The sequence below is a fragment of the Microcaecilia unicolor genome, chromosome 12 (assembly GCF_901765095.1).
Source record: "Microcaecilia unicolor chromosome 12, aMicUni1.1, whole genome shotgun sequence".
Classification (NCBI taxonomy): domain Eukaryota; kingdom Metazoa; phylum Chordata; class Amphibia; order Gymnophiona; family Siphonopidae; genus Microcaecilia; species Microcaecilia unicolor.
The window spans coordinates 12,499,433-12,523,489 of record NC_044042.1 but is presented as its reverse complement, the minus strand read 5'-3'; the positions used below and the strand labels follow the sequence as shown (position 1 = coordinate 12,523,489).

Here is a 24,057-nt window from a genome sequence, read left to right as displayed (position 1 = left end):
TGTAGGGAGCCAAACCTGAAGGTTTCTTGCAAAAGGTCCAGCATCCCCTACCATGAAGGAAAGATGTCCAGAATCAGGTTTTTTTTTTTTTTTGCAAGAGGTCCAGCATCCCCCACCATGAAGGAAAGATGTCCAGAATCAGGTTTCTTGCAAGAGGTCCAGCATCCCCTACCATGAAGGAAAGATGTCCAGAATCAGGTTTCTTGCAAGAGGTCCAGCATCCCCTACCATGAAGGAAAGATGTCCAGAATCAGGTTTCTTGCAAGAGGTCCAGCATCTCCTACCATGAAGGAAAGATGTCCAGAATTAGAGGTCCTCTATGCACTGTCCATCCCTTTACTTCCACAGTCCCCTTCTACTTCACAGAGGCAGTGTCCAGAGTAATTCTAGCAAAATATTCATGTACCATTTCACAATACTTAGACCTCTTCAGTGTTGGGACCGGCTAGGGGCCATTACCTCTCCATGTTATGAGTTGCTCCACAGAAACTATCGGGTGACCTGTGAATGAAGAGAAAAAGTGATTCAGAAGATGGAAATATAAAATTCTGAAACGCTGGTGGTAATTGTACTATGCACAAGAAAACAGAAGGCAGTTGTGGGTAGTGGTAAAGTAGCGAGTCATGCTAAATTTTGGCCTGCCAAATTCTATATGGCTGCACAGCCAAACTGTGCACACAAGTCAATCAGTGCCAATAATTGGATCTTAACCAATTAGCAGCACTAATTGGCTTTAATTAGAATTTATGCACACAACTTTCTAGGCGTATTCTATAATGCGGTGCATGTAAATTCTAATGTGCGCAGTCGAAAAGGGGGCATGGCCATGGGCATAGAATTGACAGGTTATGGGCGATTCAAAAAAAACTATGCGCACTATTATAGAATACGCCCGATTTGCGCCTAACTTAGATGCGGGTATTCAGGCCTGGGTTTAGGCGGCCTAAATGGGTGCACCTAAATTTTATTTGCAAGAATGGCATGTAGGCATATTCTATGAACACTTAACTTTAGGTGTAGTTTATAGAATCACGCTAACCGCGTGATTTTTCAGCACCAATTTTTTTAAAAGGTGCCATTTATAGAATTTGGCCCAAAGGCATCAACCCCCGGATTCTATATATGGGTCTCAAAATTGAACATGCACCCAATTTGCACACACAATTTGAGTAATGATCCAATTAGCACTAATAATTGGGCACTATCAATTATTCACTTGCAATCTAATTAGGACAGACAAATAAGGAATAAGAACAAACAGTAGGTAGATTCCAGAACCCCAAAGAGTAGCAAGATTCCAGAACCCCAAAGACTACTACTACTTATCATTTCTATAGTGCTACTAGACATACGCAGTGCTGTACACTTGAACATGAAGAGACAGTCCCTGCTCCACAGAGCTTACAATCTAATTAGGCCAGACAAACAGAACAAATAAGGCATAAGGACAAAGAGTAGAAAGATTCCGGAATCCCAAAGAGTAGCAAGATTCCGGAATCCTAAGACTACTACTACTACTTATCATTTCTATAGTGCTACTACATACGCAGTGCTGTACACTTGAACATGAAGAGACAGTCCCTGCTCAAACAAGCTTATAATCGGTCACAGTTTACTGCCATCTAGTCCTACATGTGCCTATATTGGCATATTCACACAAAATGACTGCATAAAATTAGGCTTGTAAAGCACTGCTTTACCCAGAGAAATGTTTCTGAAAATTACCCCTCCTGATTGCATCCTTTCTTGTTAAACATATATATTTTGAATGCTCTTAGCACCTTCCCTTTTATTCTATGCAGTGTCTTTCCAGTTCCTCTTTTGACTGCATACAATTATCACCTCTTACAGCACCAGAGGTTTGGTAACAGCAGTTAATGTATCTGGGTTTAAAAAAAGATTTGGAGAAGTTCCAGGAGGGAAAGTCCATAGTCTGTTATTGAGATGGACATGGGGGAAGCCACTGCTTGCCCTGGGATTGGTAGTATGGAATGTTGAAACTCTTTAGGATTCCGGAATCTTGTTACTCGTTAGGATTCCGGAATCTTGTTACTCGTTAGGATTCCGGAATCTCTCTCAGGTATACATATAAAGTATCACATACCATGTAAAGTGAGTTTATCTTGGGCAGACTGGATGGACCGTACAGGTCTTTATCTGCCGTCATTTACTACTATGTTACTATGTATTCTTTGGGGTTCTAAATGGAATGTTGCTACTAATTGGGTTTCTGCCAGCTACTTGTGGCCTTAATTGGCCACTGCTGGAAACAGGATACTGGGCTAGATGGACCATTGGTCTGACCCAGTCCGGCTATTCTTATGTTCAGACAATTTGAAGCAAGAAGCTCTCATACTATCACAGTCTTGCATGCATGGACCTGCACACCCTTTTTTTCCACCTAGAGACCATAAAACAAATCTAGGCTGTAAAGTTTTTGCTCATTGAGAAGTTCATTTTCAAAGCTATTTACACACATAAATTGGCGCATTTCTTGGCGGTTTGCTCCGTACTAGGAACTTTATTTCCCTGTCTTCCAGAGCAGACTTCCACTGTGCTGAGTTACTATATTTTGAGCAGCAACTCACATTATTTAGTGTTGCTTAGTTGAACTGACCGCGAGGCAGGCGTTAGTTTATGCCAAAACACAGCCCATGTCGGGTCATTAATAAAGCACACTTGTTCCATTCTTGAGAGCCATTTGTGCTTTTCCTCTGGACCATTTGAAAATGGCCCAGCCTAGATATGACTAAAAGTGCAGAGTGTTTCATGATTGTCATTGTAAAATACAGAACATGGGTTCTGTTTGAAAGCTCACCATGAACATGTCTTCTTTAAATCTGTGCGTGCCACCTGCATCATTATGTAAGTGGCATCTTTTTTAAAAAAAAAAATCACCACTTCCAAAATCACTTCCTAGTGCATCTGGCCCACGGTGCTACAACTGGGATTTTAAAAATGTCTTTAAGATACACTCGAAAATTAAATAAACATTAATTCCTAACACCTCAGTGTGCTCTGTGCACAATGCATGGAATTTACACAAATCAGCCTTTAACAGAAGCCACACTTACTCTTTTTTCCCTTTCACATTGAGCAGTCGCATCCACTGATCTTTGGGGTTTTATTTTTTTCATTTTCCATAGCACCTTCAAAAGTGTGTTCAGGTGCTTTTTGTCAGTGGGCTTTGGGAAATTAGTTCATGTGTGTATCGCAGTGCATTTTTTCTGGCAAAAAAGGTGCTGGTACTCAAATGCCAGGTCACCCTTCAGGGGTGGGAGGGATCACTGTGGGACCCACCTCACAATAGCCAGGCCCCCTGCTACCAGTCACAGAATCTATGACAAGGCAGAATTGGTGTGTAGAGCCTGAGTTCTTTCATTAAAACTTGGGGATCATAGGTCAATTGTAATAGACAATGGAAAAGGTGGCGGTACTCAGTACCCCCCAAGTACCCCCTCAAAAAAGCCCTTCTAAAGAGTGACAAGATTCCATGCAGAATTTCAAAGAGTAGCAACATTCCACGTAGAACCCCAAAGGATAGCAAGATTCTGGAATCCTAAAGAGTGACAAGATTCCATGCAGAATCTCAGATAGTAGCAACATTCCACGTAGAACCCCAAAGAATAGCAAGATTCTGGAATCCTAAAGAGCAGTGTGTTTTTTCCAGTGAAAAAGGTGCCGGTATTCAAATGCTAGGCCACCCTTCAGGGGTGGGGGTGATCACTGTGGGACCCACCTCACAATAGCCAGGCCCCCTGCAACCAGTCACAGAATGTATGACAAGGCAGAATTGGTGTGTAGAACCTGAGTTCTTTCATTAAAACTTGGGGATCATAGGTCAATTGTAGTAGACAATGGAAAAGGTGGCGGTACTCAGTACCACCCAAGTACCCCCTCAAAAAAGCCCTTCTAAAGAGTGACAAGATTCCATGCAGAATTTCAAAGAGTAGCAACATTCCACGTAGAACCCCAAAGGATAGCAAGATTCTGGAATCCTAAAGAGTGACAAGATTCCATGCAGAATCTCAGATAGTAGCAACATTCCACGTAGAACCCCAAAGAATAGCAAGATTCTGGAATCCTAAAGAGCAGTGTGTTTTTTCCAGTGAAAAAGGTGCTGGTATTCAAATGCTAGGCCACCCTTCAGGGGTGGGGGTGATCACTGTGGGACCCACCTCACAATAGCCAGGCCCCCTGCAACCAGCCACAGAATCTATGACAAGGCAGAATTGGTGTGTAGACCCTGAGTTTTTTCATTAAAACTTGGGGATCATAGGTCAATTGTAGTAGACAATGGAAAAGGTGGCGGTACTCAGTACCCCCCCAAGTACCCCCTCAAAAAAGGCCCAGTGTGTATGAATGTCTGTGTTTTTGTTTGTGCGTGTGTGTGTGTGTGTGTGTGCGTCTGTTTATGTGTATGTACGTGCATGTGTGTGTGTGTGGGGTGGGGGGCTACCCCCATCACAGGGCCCTATTTCTGCGCCAACATTTAAATTTTGCCTTTTTTTTGTTCATATAGTTCATGTATTGGGTGTAACGATCTCAGCAGTCTACGGACAAAGCAAAAAGCCCGCTCAACCAGGAACAATCGGAGGAGTGGCCTAGTGGTTAGGGTGGTGGACTTTGGTCCTGGGGAACTGAGGAACTGAGTTCGATTCCTGGCACAGGCAGCTCCTTGTGACTCTGGGCAAGTCACTTAACCCTCCATTGCCCCGTGTTAGCCGCATTGAGCCTGCCATGAGTGGGAAAGTGCGGGGTACAAATGTAACAAAAATAAAATAAAAAACACATCACTTTGACCTACAGCTGAGCAGTAATTTATATGTAACATATCTACCCCAGCTGCCGAACTCACTTAACTAGCATAGGCAGTGTCCCACATACAGTGAATAGACTGGAGATTGCACACCTTGGTCTTAATTACTGAAGATTGCAAGACACCCAACTGGAGAAGCAGAAGGGTGAATGATTCAAGTCATTCTATTGTTCCTGATAAACCAAACTTTATTGTAGACACATAATCCTACTGTCTCAGTCTGAACCGGAAGACTCTGTACTATATTGCACAAGTCATTGCTCAAGGTTAACGTGGCAGATGGGGATTTGCCGTGCCTAATCCGCATTTGTAGGAACTGTGTTAGCCTATGATAAAAGGGTCATTAGCCTCTTTGATGGGAAACGCTATGACCTTAAATATTTGAGAAAATTCTAACAGGTTGCCAGAATTTAGGCCACTGCTTTCCGTGGGCTGTGAGCCTGCTTTGTAATGTACATAAGGGTTTTATGGAATACTGGCATAAACCTACATCAGCATGCCAACACTTAGATGCAGGCACCTACAACAGGGCCACGGCTGCTGTAAAGGCCACTAATGCAGCTATTACATGCATAAATTAAAGTATTCTGTAATCTAAGGAGTGGAGGAGTAGCTTAGTGGTTATTGCAGCGGACTTTGATCCTGGGGAAATGGGTTCAATTCCCACTGCAGCTCCTTGTGACTCTGGGCAAGTCACTTAACCCTCCAATGCCCCTGGTACAAAATAAGTACCTGAATATATGTAAACCGCTTTGAATGTAGTTGCCAAAACCTCAGAAAGACGGTATTATTAAGTCCCATTTCCCTTTCCCTATTTGAGATTCTACGCGGAATGTTGCTACTATTGGACATTCTAGATGGAATGTTGCAACTATTGAGATTCTGTTGCTACTATTTGAGATTCTACATGGAATGTTGCTATTCCACTATTCCATGTAGAAGCCTGCCCTTGTAGATCAGCAACGCAGCCGCGCAGGCTTCTGTTTCTGTGAGTCTGACGTCCTGCACATACGTGCAGGATGTCAGACTCACAGAAACAGAAGCCTGCGTGGCCGCGTTGCTGATCTGCAAGGGCAGGCTTCTACATGAAATGTTGCTAGTGGAGGAGTAGCCTAGTGGTTAGTGCAGCGGACTCTGATTCTGGGGAACTGGGTTCGATTCCCACTGCAGCTCCTTGTGACTATGGGCAAATCACTTAACCCTCCATTGCCCCAGGTACAAAATAAGTACCTGTATATACGTATAAATTTAGGAGCATAACCTTTATAGAATAATGCCCATAACTACTAATTGGTGCCAATTAAGGCCAATCTAATCTAAATTAACATTTATAGCCCGCCTCAATCCTATGAAGGTTCAAAGCGGGTAACAATTTCAAATCAAATCAAATTTACAAAACAAAATAAAAACATATATAAACGTAAAACTTAAGTCCTAAACCTATCAAATAAAAAGGTTTTCAAATCCCTTCGGAATAAGTCATAAGCAACTTGATATTTGAGATCTAATGGTAGATATTTCATACTCGAGCCTTATAAGAACAAAGATTTAAAAATGTATTGATTTAATGCCTTTAAATGCTGGACTAACAATGTCCATCCGATGTAACATAGTAACATAGTAGATGACAGCAGAAAAAGACCTGCACGGTCCATCCAGTCTGCCCAACAAGATAACTCATATGTGCTACTTTTTGTGTATACCCTACTTTGATTTGTACCTGTCCTCTTCGGGGCACAAACCCTATAATGCCCAGCACTATCCCCGCCTCCCAACCACCAGCCCCACCAATTGACTAGCGTTTATCCTGCATGATCGCAAGACTAATTGGGAAACCTGCAGAAGGTATTAGGCCCAAGCCAGATCTTGTAAATTTAACAGCACACTTTAAAAACAATTATTGAATGAAGTTATAGAATAAGGTCAGTTGCACACAATGAGTTTTTCACTCTCTGGAAAATGCTTCCTTCCAGCATCTTATTGAAGTCTACTGGCCATTTATATGGAAGAGTAGCCTAATGGTTAGAGCAGTGGGCTAAGAACATGGGGAACTGGGTTCAGTTCCCAATGCAGCTCCTTGTGACCCTGGGTAAGTCACCTAATCCTCCATTGCTCCAGGTACAAGACTTAGATTGAGAGCCTACTAGGGGGACAGAAAAGGTACCTGCATATAATATCTGTAAACCACTTTGGCTATACCTACAGAAAGGTGGTATATCAAATCCATGATGCGCCTTCTTTTTCCTTTCAGCTAGAAGTTCATGTGCTCTGTATCTTGGATGGAATACTTTCACCCTCTCTCTCCTATTTGCCACCCTTTTTCAGTTTATTGCTCCACTGTTTTGGTATTGCATCATTTCCTCTCTCTGATGAGGAATACCCAGTGCTGTAGATTCAAATTCCAGGCTCAAATATTTTGGAGGTGGTCTCCTCCAGAAGCAGCTGGGGGGAATCTGTTCTCAGCTCCTCCGATCCTTTCTGCATCCTCCTCCCACCCCACCCTACTCTGTGCTTCTCTGGACCTTTCTTCCCTTGGTCCTGGGCTAAGCCCAGAGGGGTCCATCATTCCTCACTCTCGAGTGCTGAATTGGGTAATCCCACCCCTCCCCAATGGAATCTAACACATACTCACCTGTACCCAGTAGGATCCATTCCACCCCCCCCAGTTTTCTCCTCCATCCCCACCTGTACCAGCAGGAGTCAATGCTATTATTTACTTGCTCACAGCCCTCTGTGTTTCCTCCCAATCCCAACAGCCTCCCGTGGGTTTTTGGATGGCATTCACTATTCAACCAATGAGTGTTCCAAGCCTCAGTCTGGTGTTGTAGCTGTCTCTCCGTGCATTCCAAGCCTCATTCTGGAGTCACCATAGATATTGACTACAGTGCAATGGGAATCCCATAGCAAACAGGACTGTTGTCCCACAGTGATCTTTAAGATGAAGGGGTTCTGCCAGCTTTGGTTAGATTATGAAACGAGATAGAGAGAAAACAGGAGAAAAGAGCAGGAAGAGGAATAAGGGGAGAGAGAAAAACTTTCAAAATCAGCTGGAAATCTACTAAAGTACTGTCCCATTTCACTGCAGTGTGTGAGGTCTGCCTTCGTTAGTGCAAACATTTTAATTGGTATATTCCATCAGGCAAAGGTTTCTTTCTAAATCCCTTCATCCCAGACTATATTACCTTCATGTTCCAGTTCTTCTAAAAAAGATGCACATTAGGGACCATTAACTTAACCACAATATTCAGTTTCTTAAATCAATGGGAAACAAAGAGGAAGATTCATTAGTAATGTGGGTCCCGTGATACTTCTTTCTTGAGAGATAAGAGAAAGACCATCTCATTAGACTTGAGTCATCGAAACAAAATTTTGAAGATTGATGATCACGTCTAGTCGGGGCCTCTACTCGGAAGTCTCGAGCTGCACAATGCAACATTATAAACAATAAAAATCCAAGATGCTGCTTGCACAGAGATATTCCAGGATAGAAGGAGAGCTACTTAACAGAAATGGTGCTTTCCCGACCAGAACGAAAACACTCCCCCCCCCCCACCCCTACCGATTCCTATCAAATTGGATGCTATAAATTCTTTTCAGCATGGTCAGACTGGGAGCACAGACAGCCAAAGTGGGGGACAAGCAGTTTAGGCACAAAATTACCCTCCACATATGTTCTTTTACTTAAACGCATGCTGGAGCTCACTCAGAAATTGTTTCTCACTGTTGGGTTTGCTTTTATTTATCTGGATTTAGTTCACACCATTTTCAGTAGTGGCCCAAGGTGAGCTACAGTCAGGTATTTCTCTGTCCCTGGAGGCTTTGTAATCTATGGGGCCCTTTTACTAAGCTGCGGTAGGGTGCACATTACGCAGCTTAAAATGGCATCGTACGTTAATGCCAAATGTGTGCACGCTAGCCACAGACTAAAACAAACTCCCCTCAATATTCAGCCGGCGGTGGTCAGTGTTTTTTTCAAATGCTGATCATGGCCAGCTAAATTATCCCCAGATATTCAGTGCCGGACCATGTCCAGACACCGGCACTGAATATCAGGGGATAATTTGGGGCAGACAGGCTGCCAGAGGTTATGTGGGCCTGGGTGATATCAGCCAGGGCCACATAACTTTTTTTTTTGTTTTTATTTTTTTTAAAAAGCCCCCGCGCCCCCTCCTTCCCCCCCCCAAAAATGTCCCCTCTTTCCCTCTCACCAACTCTCATTAGGACCCCCCCCCCCCGCCTTCCCCCAACCATGAAGGTAAGCAGGAATGCAGCCCCCTCGCTCCTGCCCCTTGCGGCGCTTCTGTACAACGGCTGCCACAACCTCTCACTATTTTAACAAAGGCGCCACAAAGGGCAGGAGTGAGGGGGCTACATTCCTGCTACCAAGGACCCCGCTGGACCACCAGGGATGTAGGTAAACCGGGAGCGTTTACCTTCATGGTTAGGGGGAGTGCACACACTCTAAGTGTATTTTTTTTTAATGGCCACATTAGCGCACGGCCATTAATACAAAAAAAAAAAATAGAAAAAGGCCATTTTTATGGCTGTGATAAAAATGGCCTTAGTGGTCCGAGAGAACCTGCACAAGAGCACACTAACACCACCTTTACCGCAGCTTAGAAAGGACCCCTATATCTGTACCCATAGAAGCCAACTTTTCAAAATGATCGGGGGTGCCTAATTTTTTTTTTTTTTTACAGGTGGTGCATTTCTCCCCCTCCCCCCCCCCCCCCCCCCCCCGTCCCCCCCGGGCCCCCTCTCCTCTCCCCCAGCCAGCCTCTTCTCCCCCTCTCCCCCTGCCCCCCTCCTCAGAGTTCCAGGCCCCAATCCCTCCCTCCCTCCTTCCTCAGAGTTCCAGACCCCCCCTCCGAGTAGCAGACCCCCCTCCCCTCAGAGTTCCAGGCCCCCCCCTCTCCTCAGAGTTCCAGGCCCCAATCCCTCCCTCCCTCCGAGTTCCAGACCTGCCTCCCTTCGACTCGAGTTCCAGCCCAACCTCTTCTCCCACACCCACAACAGTCCTTTGCCTGCCCCTCGCTTTCCTGCATGCCGCCCATAACTTAAAAGTCATCTTACCGGGGTCCCGGCGGCAGTAGTGAAAGGCGAGCACAAGCAGGCTCGGCGAGTCGGCGCTTCAGCCTGCCTTCCCTTCTCGTTGCTCTCAGCTTTGCCTCTGGTCCCGCCCTCATTTCCTGTTTCTGCAAGGGCGGGTAAGATGACTTACTGGGACCCCGGTAAGATGACTTTTAAGTTATGGGCGGCACGCAGGAAGGCGAGGGGCAGGCAAAGGACTGTTGTGGGAGTGGGAGAAGAGGTCGGGCAGCGGGCTGGCTCCTGGGGGACTTCCGGTTCCAGCGGGGAAATATGGGGGTGCTCGAGCACCCACAGCACCCCACGGAGTCGCGCCAATGTCTGTCCCCAAGGCAATGGAGGGTTAAGCAACTTGCTCAAGATCACACAGAGAGGTGGTGGGATTTGAACTGGGATTCCCTGGTTGTCAGCCAAGTGCTCTGACCATAGGCGACTCCTCCACTCGTTTGCATTCTGTCTTCTTTACGTAGGCCATTATAGGCATGCTCTATGAATCAGCAGACAATAAAGTTACTAAATAAATAGACGATGAGCAAACACATTTCCAGAAAACTGATTTATTAACCTACTCATCTGCTAATCTAAAACCAACTGCTTCCATCCCTTTTTGAAGGCAAGACAAGCTTAATCAGAAGGATTTAGACGCACTGTGTCGGAAACATATCATCCGTAGGATGAAAAACATGTCTAGAATTTCACACATCATGTTTCTGAAGGATACGTTTTTGTTGGGGTATAAAGCTAAATTCTGGTTGCACCTCTAATTGGGCTGAACTTTACGAACAATAGTGGCAAGATCCCACAGCTGATTAACCACGGCATACCAGCAGTTCTTAATGAGCTTGATGTTATTTTAATTATGCTATCAGTGAGCCATGAAATAAAAATCAAAGAGCTGTCACAGATGATTGGGCCTGAATTGCAGAGACCGAAACTCCTCAAGTGTTTTCTCACTCAGCCCCTGCAGTTGGGGTATAAGAAAGAGAAGGACAGCACGCCAGATACTGTTCCGTTACACGCTTCCAGAGGTTTTACAGCATAAAGCCCGTTGTAATGATCTGATCATGATATGAGAGTGAAGGGGGGCAGACTCAAGAAAAATGTCAGGAAGTATTTCTTCATGGAGAGAGTGGTAGATACTTGGAATGTCCTCCCGCGGGAGGTGGTGGAGATGAAAACGGTAGCAGAATTCAAGCATGCGTGGGATAAACATAAAGGAATCCTGTGCAGAAGGAATGGATCCTCAGAAGCTTAGCCGAGATTGGGAGGCGGGGCTGGTGTTTGGGTGGTGGGGTTAGTTCTGGGCAAGACTTCTACGGTCTGTGTCCTGAAAATGGCAGATACAAATCAAGGTAAGGTATACACAAGAAGTAGCACATATGAGTTTATCTTGTTGGGCAGACTAGATGGACCGTGCAGGTCTTTTTCTGCCGTCATCTACTATGTTACTATGTACGTATGTTGTAAAACAGCATTGGCATACAGAGCCCTAAAGTTATACTTTTCAACTGATTTCACACCAGTTGGAGTCACTCACTATCATGACTGAGACAGTTCATTAAGCACAAAGGGCCTCCAAGAATGGATCCAACGTTTACTGAAGAACCCAACACGGGCCAACTCATTCTTGCAGACTTGGTTCTTTTGCTAGACTTGGTTTCCTGTGCTCTGGACTCCCTCTCATTTGTTTGCCTGAGAGGGTTCATTCAGCAGTTTTAAAACTACTCCCAAAATGAAGCTCACTTGAAGAAATTTAGCAAGGCATCCGAACTGCAGCTATTAAAGACTAGCTAAGAAATAGAACCATGTTCAAATTAATTTGGATCAGTTACTATTGTGGTGAGATTTGGGGTGGCAGTGAAGATTTAGGTCCTTGTGTTAGGAGCAGAATTCAGTTGAGGTTTCCTAGTCTTTTTTTTTTTTTTTTACCTAAAAATCCAATGACTTGGTGAGGTTGAAGTCAATGGGCCTACACAAGTTGATATGCATGTTTCACATAATGCATTCACAGTTGTGATCCCTGGGAGACCATAGTAGAAAAACTACTATAAATATATCTAACATGACCCCTTCTCCTATAGGCTCCCAAAATCTTTCAGGCCATGCAAATATTATATAGTTTTTTGCTGAACATCTTATGAATACTGTCCTTTACAACAGTAGCTATTTGGCATAATCTAAATACATTGTGCCTCTGAAGTCCTATGACAGCAATGACCCCTGGAGACCTCAATATTAACTCAGGTGTATTTATTTGCAGTCAAATTTCAGCCAGCAGCAGTAAGCCTTCTTTAAATGCTTACCATTGCAGGCTACGTTAGACCCCGACATTCAATTCTGGGTCACGTGTGGGTGGCAGCGAAAAAAGCAAACTAGGAATTAAGAAAAGGGTGATAAATAAGACCAAGAATGTTATAACGCCTCTGTATCACTAAATGGTGTGACCTTACCTTGAGTATTGCGTCAGTTTCTGGGTGCCGTAGCTCAAAAAGATATAGTGGAATTAGAAAAGGTTCAAAGAAAGGAAGGGAATGGGATTGATCAGGGGTTGCTGGTAAATTTTTAACAACAGGCTCTTTCTCCAGACGTAGCCAGCTCTGCAGTTGGAAGGGCCAGGGGTGGCCGGGTGGAGGGGGGGGAGCAACACTTGCCTCTCTCTCCTCCCTCCCTTCGTGTGGGCACACTAGGCATACCTTTGCTGGCAACCAATAAATGGACTGCCACCACTCCCAACGTCTTGCTCTGAGCAGCATGCTGAAACATCTCACATATGCTGGAGAAGTCCCAGCCTGCTGCTCAGAGCTGGAAACAAGGAGCTGGGAGCAGCAGCAGTCTATTTACTTGGCTGGCAGGGCTCAGCATCCCCACCAGCAAAGTAAAAGAGAATTCAGCAGGGGGCCCAAACCCACATTTTGGGAGCCAGTTGTTAAGTAGCCATGGAGGGGCCCTACTTTAACAACCGGCTCCCAAAATTCTTAAAAACTTAACAACCGGCTCTTGCGAGCCTGTGAGAGCCTGCTCCAGCACACCACTGGATTTGATATACCGCCTTTCTGAGGTTTTTGCAACTACATTCAAAGCAGTTTACATATATTCAGGTACTTATTTTATACCAGGTGCGATGGAGGAGCGACCAAATAAACGGGATGGAACTCCTCTCATATGAGGAAAGGCTAAAGAGGTTAGGGCTCTTCAGCTTGGAAAAGAGACGGATGAGGGGGGATATGACTGAGGTCTATAAAATCCTGAGTGGTGTAGAACAGATGGAAGTGAATCGATTTTTCATTCTTTCGAAAAATGCATACATAAAAGAGCAGCACAACATCTGAATGGAAAGTGACGGAGGGTAGTGGTAAATGGAGCTCATTCTGAGGAAAAGGACGTTACCAGTGGCGTTCCGCAAGGTTTGGTTCTTGGGCTGGTTCTTTTTAACATTTTTGTAAGCAGTATTGCTGAAGGGTGTCTGGTAAGATTTACCTCTTTGCGGACAATACCAAAACTTGCAATAGAGTAGATACCCCTGATGGCGTGGATAACGTGAGGAGGGACTTAATGAAGCTTAGATTTAATGCTAAAAAATACAGGGTCATGTATTTGGACTGCAAAATCCTGAGGGAACGGTACAGTTTAAGGGGTGAAGAACTTTTCTGCACGATCGTATGTGATGATCTCAAGGTGGTCAGACGGGTAGAAAAGATGACGGCAAAAGCTAGAAGGATACTTGGGTTCATAGGAGAAGACTGGCCAGTAGGAAAAGGAGGTGATGATGCCCCTTGTATATTGTGTACAATTCTGGAAACCAACCTTCAAAAAGATATAAACAGGATGGAGTCGGTCCAGAGGGCGGCTACTAAAATGGTCGGTGGCCTTCATCAGAAAGCGTATGGGGACAGACTTGAAGATCTTAATATGTATACTTTGGAAGAAAAGTGGGAGAGGGGAGATATGTTAGAGACCTTTAAATACCTACACGGCATAAATGCACACAAGGCGAGTCTCTTGCAATTGGAAGGAAGCTCTGGAATGAGGGGGCATAGGATGAAAGTAAAAGGAGATAGACTCGGAAGTAACCTGAGGAAATACTTCTTCATGGAAAAGGTGCTGAATTTGTGGAACTGCCTCCCGGTGGAAGGGGTGGAGACCAAAACAGGATCTGAATTCAAGAGAGCTTGGCAGGGGCGCAGCCAGACACCCAATTTTGGGTGGGCCTGGACCAAAGATGAGTGGGCAGAGGAACTCCGCCCCGTCCCACAGGTGATTTGGTCTCTCCTCTCACCTGCATCCCCCCCTCTCCCACATACCTTTTAAATAGCAGATTTTCACAAGCAGATACACACTGCTCATGTTGGCCCCACAGCCTTCCTACTAATGCAACTTCCTGTTTCCGCATAGGTGGGAATACGTCAGAGGGAAGGCTGTGGGGGCCGGTGCAAATAGTATGTATCAGTCACTGCTTGCTGCAGGCGTAGATCTGCTATTGCCAAGGTATGCAGACGGGACAGTTGTTGGGTGTTTTCGGCCGGTGGGGCTTGGGAATCCCTGCCAACCACATCATAGGTGTGCTGCTACTGGGTGGCTCTGGGCCCACCCAGGCCCACCCATGGCTATGCCACTGGAGTTTGGGACAAGTACATAAGACCTCTAAGGAGTGATAAGGAGAATAGATGGCATGGATGGGCAGAGAGGATAGGCCATATGGTCTTTGCCTACATTTTTCTCTGTTTACAAAAATCAATACTTTGCATCCATAAAGCAGTGGCGTAGCCACAGGTGGGCCTGGGTGGTCCAGGGCCCACCCACTTAGGGCTCAGGCCCACCCAACAGCAGCACATATTTAGTGCTAGCCAGTGGGGATCCCAAGCTTCGCCAGCTAAAGACCTCCCCCTGATGGTGCTGAAAACACTGCTTTCCACTTCAACAGTCTAAGCTTCCTAAGCTGTTGATACTGGCCTCATCGCATTGAGGGGGGGGGGGGGGGAGGAGAACACTTGGTGCCCACCCACTTCTTGACTAGGCCCACCAAAATCTGCTGTCTGGCTAGGCTCCTGCCATAAAGAGACCAATATTAAAACTCTCTCTGCCCCCCCTCCAGTCACTCTCAAAAGAGCTCTCCAAGGATTAACGGGGTTTGGTTACCCTTTTTGGTGGTGACCCACCCCAGCTGGTGGGTCTTAAAGTTACTGTTGATGGGAGGGGCTGGGGCCACAGCGAATGGCACTGACTGCAGCCCAGTTTCACCAAACCTTTTAATATTAATTTTGAAGCACTTTGATCTCTCATGAATAGAAGTGACACGATTTGATTTATATGGAAAACAATGCATCTTAGCTTTATAAAAACCTAACAAATAATTTAGGATTAAGGTTTAGCACACTCCAGTGACAACTGCAAAGTCAGTAGTAAGTGACTGAGCTTGTAAAATGCTGAGAGAACTCAACCACTGAAAAAGGCTGAGATCATGACACTTCAACCGTGACAGTAACATCAGATGATTACTTATCTCCGTCCTTTTTTTGAATGAAATAAAACATATAACACATAAAGCCCAGCCTGAAGTGTTGTGAAGACTGTACACCACTGAATTTTCAAACACACTCGGTGATGCACTGTGAGAATACAGGCCAAGAGGAGCGAAAAGTGTAATTTCATTCAAATGGCCTTGGGGAACTCACAAAGTGGGCAAGTGTGAAAACTAGGTGCTCACGTTGTTTAAAATAATCACATATATCCGCATTGGTGCGCATGTATTTATTTTATGTCTTTATTAGGCTTTATTTACCGCCTTTTTGAAGGAATTCACTCAAGGAGCTGGAGGAGTGGCCTAGTGGTTAGGGTGGTGGACTTTGGTCCTGGGGAACTGAGGAACTGAGTTGGATTCCCACTTCAGGCACAGGCAGCTTCTTGTGACTCTGGGCAAGTCACTTAACCCTCCATTGCCCCATGTAAGCCGCATTGAGCCTGCCATGAGTGGTAAAGCGCAGGGTACAAATGTAACAAAAATAAAATAGATACTATTGGAGATTCTACATGGAATGTTGCTATTCCACTAGCAACATTCCATGTAGAAGGCTGCGCAGGCTTCTGTTTCAGTGAGTCTGACGTCCTGCAGAAGCAGAAGCCTACGCGGCCACATTGGTGATCTGCTTTCACGGAGGTGAAACGCGCTGGCACTGGGATTTCAATGTAGGGGGCCCGGCCCGGTGGCAGACGGAGGGGGGAGCGGCAGCGACCTCGGGGGGGTGGAGGAGGGAGCGGCGGCGACCTCGGGGGGTGGAGGAGGGAGCGGCGGCGACCTCGGGGGTGGGGGAGTGGCAGCGACCTTGGGGGTGGCGGGGGCGGGCCCAGCCCAGTCTCTCGGCGGCCCTGGCCGGGACCTGGATGATTGTATTAAAAACCCAGGTCACCCAGGTTATTGCGTTAATGCAATCATCTGGGTCCTGGCACGCAGGAGAGGCAGGACAGAGACAGACCCAGAAACAGGAAGAAGCCTGCCAGCGCTGGACCCCCCTTGGAGGCTGGGCTCAGGGAATTCCCCTCCACCCTTCCCCCTCTCGGCAGCCCTGCTGTTTTATAATGAAATGTTTCTCTCAGTTTCTTGACATCATGACTTAATTGAATTCTAAGTTGTCCTGGGTGTTCATTTTCTCAATAGAATATCAAATTCCCTGACTGGACGAGGTGTCTGCTGCAGTCTTTCCCCATGTGAATTTTTGTCATCTACGAGACAGTGTTGCATTATATAACTCTTGAATTGGACTCTGATGACATGTAGCTTGAATACAAAAAGACGCACATTTAACACACTGTTCCTACCTTTGTTGTTTTTACTTTATTTCCAGTGCTACAGCTCCATCCGGACAGATCTGGTAACACTTTGCACTCCTCCCCATCTAGACACGGCTGCATCTGGCACCACCATTTTTGAAGTACTATCGAAGCTGGAAGACAGCAAAAGTAAGATTGTAGTCAACTGTAGCTGAAAGGCTGATCTCCTTCTTAATACAGTATCAACAAGGGCAGCCCAAGGGTATCAGATGCCCTAGGCAATCCTTCAGCTGAGCACCACTTCGTCCTCCAGGAAGGCTCAAGGCCCTTCCCCCTCATGTCATGTATCAAACTTTCCCTACCCTCCCCCCCCCCCCAGGTGCCAAGCATATTTCCCTTCTCTTCCTGACTTCCATGTGTCCAGTATCTCCCCCTATCCTCCATTCAGCTGAGCACCACTTCCTCCTCCAGGAAGGCTCAAGGCCCTTCCCCCTCATGTCATGTATCAAACCTTCCCTACCCTCCCCCCCCCAGGTGCCAAGCATATTTCCTTTCTCTTCCTGACTTCCATATGTCCAGTATCTCCTCCTATCTCTTCCCCTGTCCTCCAGTCAGCTGAGCACCACTTCGTCCTCCAGGAAGGCTCAAGGCCCTTCCCCCTCATGTCATGTATCAAACCTTCCCTACCCTCCCCCCCCCTAGTGCCAAGCATCTTCCCCTTCTCTTCCTGACTTCCATGTGTCCAGTATCTCCCCCTATCCTCCATTCAGCTGAGCACCACTTCCTCCTCCAGGAAGGCTCAAGGCCCTTCCCCCCTAGTATGGGGTGGTACAAAAATGAATTTATTTTTCTAGGTAATGTTTTTTTTTCATAAAAGAGAAAAATGCAAAAAAAACCTTTTAATAAATAGGAATTCGCTGGAGAAAATCATTGTTTTAGTTAATGACGTCTTTGTAGGTTGTTTTACCTTTCACCGATTACCGCCGGGTTAGTGTGGGAGCCCCTTACCGTCACCTCAGTGGATGGCGGTAAGGGCACCCCCCCCCCCACCACCACCAAATGGCCATGCAAGTGCTTTACTTGCTGTCCGGCCATTTCCTGCAGGAAAGAGATTTCCCTTTTACCTGCTGCGATAAAAGGGGGCCTCGGCACACGTGAAAAACATGCGCTGACGCCAGCGCAGGCCCTAAGTGACTTGTCCAAGGTCAGAAGGATCTACAGTGTGAGTTAAACCCAGTTTCCCTGGTTCTCAGTCCACTGCACCAACTATTAAGGAATTCCGCCACTCCTATGTTGCTCTGGTGGCTATTGATTGATGGATTTACATGAGTGAACTTGTGTGTGTGGACTTTTCTATCATATACTGAAGTTCTTTTCTTTACTATGTACACCGCTGCGATCGTGTATAAAAGCTAAGAAATTTTAATAAATTATAAACTATTAGCTACTTTCAGAGGCAGTGTTCACAGGGGGTAGAACTGATTCAGGGAAGTGCTGATGAACTAGCATGGGTTTGATTTTCCAAGCCAAAAGCTGTCCACAGCATAAATTGTTTTGCACCTAGATGAGTAATGAGCAATTTTTTCTGTTGTAATTCCAAATTTATCAGAAAAATATGTTTCTCTATCTGATGTTGGAAAATAACCTACTTGAAATAAGAGCAACGAAGGGAAGGTGTCATCTCAGATTGAGTAACTTATCTTCTGACTCATTAGAGCCACAGGGAAAGAGGAGTGGCCTAGTGGTTAGGGTGGTGGACTTTGGTCCTGGGGAACTGAGTTGGATTCCCACTTCAGGCACAGGCAGCTCCTTGTGACTCTGGGCAAGTCACTTAACCCTCCATTGCCCCATGTAAGCCGCATTGAGCCTGCCATGAGTGGGAAAGCGCAGGGTACAAATGTAACTAAAAATAAAATAGATACTATTGGAGATTCTACATGGAATGTTGCTACTATTGGAGATTCTAAATGGAATGTTGCTATTCCACTAGCAACATTCCATGTAGAAGCCTGCGCGGCCACATTGGTGATCTGCAAGGGCCGACTTCTACATGGAATGTTGCTAGTGGAGGAGTGGCCTAGTGGTTAGGGTGGCGGACTTTGGTCCTGGGGAACTGAGGAACTGAGTTCGATTCCCACTTCAGGCACAGGCAGCTCCTTGTGACTCTGGGCAAGTCACTTAACCCTCCATTGCCCCATGTAAGCCGCATTGAGCCTGCCATGAGTGGGAAAGCGCAGGGTACAAACGTAACAAAAATAAAATAGATACTATTGGAGATTCTACATGGAATGTTGCTATTGCACTAGCAACATTCCATGTAGAAGGCTGCGCAGGCTTCTGTTTCTGTGAGTCTGACATCCTGACGTCAGACTCACAGAAGCAGAAGCCTGCGCGGCCACATTGGTGATCTGCAAGGGCCGACTTCTACATGGAATGTTGCTAGTGGAATAGCAACATTCCATGTAGAATCTCAAATAGTAGCAACAGTGGAGGAGTGGCCTAGTGGTTAGGGTGGTGGACTTTGGTCCTGAGGAACTGAGTTTGATTCCCACTTCAGGCACAGGCAGCTCCTTGTGACTCTGGGCAAGTCATTTAACCCTCCATTGCCCCATGTAAGCCGCATTGAGCCTGCCATGAGTGGGAAAGCGCGGGGTACAAATGCAACAAAAAAAAAAAAAAACGGCAAACTTTGGGGTCCAGTTCAACTGCAGCTTCTTTCCCTTGATATTTTTCTCTCTGTAAGCATGCCTAAGAAAAGGTGTTCCTTCGAGAAATTTCACATCTTCAGTTGCATCTCACAAATTTTCCCTCTGAAATTCCTGAAGATTTTCACTGGTTAAAATCTAGACACCATGTGCATCAGTTCGGAAACCTTTCCTTCCACTTAAAAGAACCACCACTGCTTCTGAGTTAAATGGCAGACACCATGTCGGAAGGTAGGTACCATTCGGGTGTCCATGGTAACTAACAACTCCACAATAGTGCAATCAAAGGAGAGCAAATGAAAATCATTTCAAATTAGTCAGAGGCTGAAAAGGACATTAGAACCAAAATAGTAAAATAATAAATATTTAAATCGGTGGCAAACATGAATAATCAGGGGATAAATGAATGCCTGGGTTTAATTAAATGAAATATCAGCTGCTCTACAGAAAACTTGATCACATAAAAACATAAGCATTGCCATACATAGTCACATAGTAAATGACGGCAGATAAAGACCTGTACGGTTCATCCAGTCTGCCCAACAAGATAAACTCATTTTACATGTCCTGCAGGACATCAGACTCAAAAACAGAACGAAGCCTTGCGCCGGAAGAAGAGGACCTCGGCTGGCGGGGGTTGGGGTCTCCCACCAGCAAAGGTAGGTGACAGCGGTAGGTTGGCGGCGGGAGGGGGGTCAAGAGGGTCATCGGCAGGGGGGTCCAGGGCCAAATCTACGGGGGCCCAGGCCCCGGTGGCCCCACGTAGCTACGCCACTGGTCCTAGGGCACTGTAGTGTACGAGTTATTGAGAGCAATCGAATGCATCACTCTTGCCATCTTAGTAGCTTAACCAATGTCTTTGGAATTATGTTATGTTAATCAGTAGAAGGTACCACAGCCTGCCAAAATTCTACTTTTAGCTTCCAGGGGATGTTGATTCCTTCTTAATGCACATTACAGGTTGCTGCTATCTCTCACCGAGTGTTTCTCCCCTCTCAGTTTATCGCTTGCGATGACTTCTCGGCCTCTCCAGGGCTCACAGTTCATCAGCTCCCTAACATTTAGCTTAGGATCTGCCAAGCTGCTGCAGTGTCTCAGGTGCATTTCTTCACACTTCTCCAAATTAAATCTCATTTGCCATCTATCAGTACCGTTCCTGCAATTTACGGTATTTAAAACTGTCTTGCAGCTCCAGGGCCTCTCAGCTTCTAGGCCTTTGCCGTCTTGCTAGTTATGCTGCGTCACCTGTCATTGAAGACTAACACGAACAATATTAACCTCAGAATGGAAAACTTTAGGCTACATGAATGACCTGATCGACCTCCCAATCAGAAACAGATCAATGTCCTCACGTACTTAGCTCAATTTACATCTCCCCAACTGCAAAGGAATTAAACCTCCTATGCATCCAGTTTCTCATTTTTGGGCAGCCAGCTTTGGGACGCTCTACCAAGATCCATCCGAACAATTAACGACTATCTACCCTTCAGAAAAATGTTGAAGACACATCTCTTCAAGCAAGCTTACCCTAACGGTCCAACTTAACCTTTTAAGCCCACCCACACAACTCCTGCTCTGAAGATGATTATATTAATCAATGATTATATTAATTCCCTCTGAATTGATTATATTAATCAATATAAAATATATCATTATTGGTCATTATATTTTACTGCTTTTTATTATGTGTTATGTAAATCATTCTACAGATATATCTACCTTATTTCTTACATAGTAATATGTTAAATTAGAACAAACCTCTTACTCTGTTCATAATTATATCTTTTGCAATATAATGTAAGCCACATTGAGCCTGCAAATAGGTGGGATAATGTGGGGTACAAATTGTATAATTATTTGGAAGCCCAGGCCTGAGACTTAGGTTCAGGCTCTAAAAATGACAAGAAAAGTACAGGCCTTTAGCCGAAATTTGAACTCTGAAGTTCCAGCAAGCTCCTGAGCTAAATGAGGAAGGACCATGCAGCAGAATGAGGAAGAAGTTAGGGTGCAGAAACCTCATAAACAGGATACAGATGGCTTCTCAAACTAGGTGTAAGGTCTTGCTTAAGCAAGCTAAAGATGAGAACATGTTCATGAGATGAAGCTACTCATTAGCATAAGCCAATCAGTGACAACCATGACATAAATTAGATCCAATCAGATGGGCTGTCATATTACTGATATCCTGTATGAACATATAAAAGTTAGTGTATTTCCTGGTTTAAGCTAGAGAGAAGGGTTGCCACTCTCTCTCTCTCCAGGGGAAACCAATGTGACCAGCAGAATTGACAAATTACCTAATTGCTTTCCCATGTAAAACCTTTTGATTGGTAAAAGAAATTAGAAACGACTAAGATTCAGATAACACCTGTTTGCCGCTGGATTATTATATTCCAATAACTAATTGATTGTACATGCCTGTTGTCAATCACTGATTTGACTTGTATCTTGGCAAATAAACTCCTCATCCCAAATGATGTTCTGTGGGCTTCACTTAATGATCAAAGGCTGTAAGTATACATGCTTCTGCTCTATCAGGCTCTCTTTCGCTGCATTGTATAACCTGTAGCCTAAATCCAGTTTGTCATAAGGCTGGTATCTTTTCCTTGCCAGTGCGGGTCCCTTAGACCTGATGTCTCTCTCAGTGGCAATTTCTTTTAGAACTTCACAACCTCTTGATTACCCCCGTACTAGTGAAATATTCTCTTTGGAGATGGAGTTAGATTTGAGGTCAATCCAGCCTTCTTGGGGGGTTCTCTCTGCCACTGGACAGCTGAGCTCCAGTACCAGACAGAACCTAGGGGTCTCTGAACCCCGAAACAAAGCAAAATGCAGCAAATAAATAAATAAATAAATTATACCTTAAACCATGTCTCCCAAACTCCTTATACTCATCCCCAGTCTTCTCGTCTCCATCTTCCCTACACCATACCCCTCCCAATCTCTTTCCTTTTGCCTATCTTGCCTTGTTTACCTTTCCATGTTCAATTCACATATTCTTAAAACCTTACTATTACTATGTTTATTCTCCTTACAATACTTTGTAATTCTATTTACTATGTAAGCCGCATTGAACCTGCTGTGTGTGGGAAAGCGCAGGGTACAAATTAGAGAGTTGCACGGGGATAGAAATCTTACCCATCCCCGCCCGTCCCTGCTGGAATCTTACCCGTCCCCATTGGAATCTTATCCATCCCCATCCGTCCCCGCAAGAAGTTAACCCATCCCCACCCGTCCCCGCAAGAATTTAACCCATCCCCTAATGGTACATAAAAGAAAATTCTGGGCAGCTCCCTCAGTCTCTCTCTGGATTTGAGCCACAGCACTGTAGGCAAGGAAGGAATGGAAGCTGAAACTTGGGACACTCTGGTGTGCACATGTAAGATTTGTCTCTGATTTACTGGCACTTTGTGCTGAGAGGTCACCACATGCACGTGCCAGTAGGTCAGGTGACATCTGATGCTCATGCCTGTGTCAGAGCTGAGAGGTCTGCTCATCAGCCTGGGAGCAAAGAGGATTAATTGTAACATAGCTAGTGACAGCAACTAAAGACCTCAATGGTCCATCCAGTCTGCCCAATAGTCACACTCAGTATCAATTCATAATTAAATCAACGAATGTGATATTATATACTTGATTATGGTCTTTCTTTTGTGTTTCTGGAACATAGACCATAGAAGTCTATCTGGCCCTATCCTTATGTTCCAACTGCTGGAGTTTTCGTTGAAGCCCACTCCAGTCTATGCGTCTTCTCATTTGTGGGACACATATCGTAAAAATCTGTCCACAAAATATGTTCCTGCCACTGAAGTTGCTGTCTAAGCCCTTTCCAGCCCATCCTAAACCAGACTTCCATATATTAGACACAGACCATACAAGTCTGCCCGGTATTGTCCCTAGTTAATCACAGCCAGAGTCGCCATCTAAGCATTACTTCACACATCCACATGAATGCAGCCATTTAAGGTTAGGTTTTTTTATAACTTCCATTTTCTGATTACAGATCCTCTGTGTTCATCCCACGCCTTTTTGAATTCCATCATCATTTGTGTCTCTAGCACCTCCTTAATGGAAAATTTTCCACACTTGTGCTGTTAAAGCAAGGAGGAAGAGGAGGAGGAGGAGAAGGAGGAGACAGTACTCAAAGAACTTGGTACTTGGTAGATGAGAGGCTGGTGTAGGTGTAGCTTCCACGGGAATCCCACAGGAACTGCTTCCGTCCCCGCGGGAACCCCGCAGAACTGCTTCCGTCCCCGCGGGAACCCCACAGAATTGCTTCCGTCCCTGTGGGAATCCCGCGGGATTCCCGCAAACCCCGTTCCCGTGCAGCTCTCTAGTACAAATGTAATAAATAAATAAATAAAAATAAATGCTAGGCCCCTCCCCTAGCCTAAAGCCAATAAGGACTCTGGGCTGTTTCACAACAGTGACACAAAGTGGTGAACCTCAAGATACAGGGTCCTCCCTGGTTCTAGAGGAAACCAGGGCCTGTGACCCCTGACTGAGGACTTCCACAGCAATGGTAAAGTTACCAAGAGATGAAAACGGAGGGTCGAGGGAAAGCCAGACTAAAACGAAATATCTGGCAGCAGACACCACCAACTCTGGTTTCAATCAAGGTGGATGAACAGAACAGGAGAAACCTGCTGGATTAAATAATTCTCGTAATAGCACAATAAA

General features: G+C 45.3%; 1 protein-coding gene and 1 long non-coding RNA gene across 3 annotated transcripts in view; one reads left to right on the top strand and one right to left on the bottom strand.

Annotated features, from left to right (window-relative positions):
- The window catches only part of LOC115482233, a 66,003-nt gene that overhangs the window by 33,380 nt on the left and 8,566 nt on the right, over positions 1–24,057 (top strand). Inside the window, exon 2 of the long non-coding RNA XR_003944047.1 lies at positions 16,747–16,861. This is a non-coding gene — a long non-coding RNA (uncharacterized LOC115482233). The remainder of the gene's footprint in view (positions 1–16,746; positions 16,862–24,057) is intronic.
- Positions 199–24,057, bottom strand: part of TAFA3 (TAFA chemokine like family member 3) — a 182,095-nt gene continuing 158,236 nt past the window's right edge. The window contains exons 5-7 of one of the 2 annotated variants that reach the window (XR_003944046.1): positions 16,721–16,845; positions 407–501; positions 199–280 (exon numbers count right to left, since the gene is read on the bottom strand). Coding sequence is in view for 1 of the 2 variants with exons in the window: in XM_030221873.1 (XP_030077733.1) it covers positions 490–501; positions 16,721–16,845 (137 nt within the window). In the remaining variant the exon portion in view is untranslated. The remainder of the gene's footprint in view (positions 281–406; positions 502–16,720; positions 16,846–24,057) is intronic. The other variant, XM_030221873.1, reaches the window with a different exon arrangement.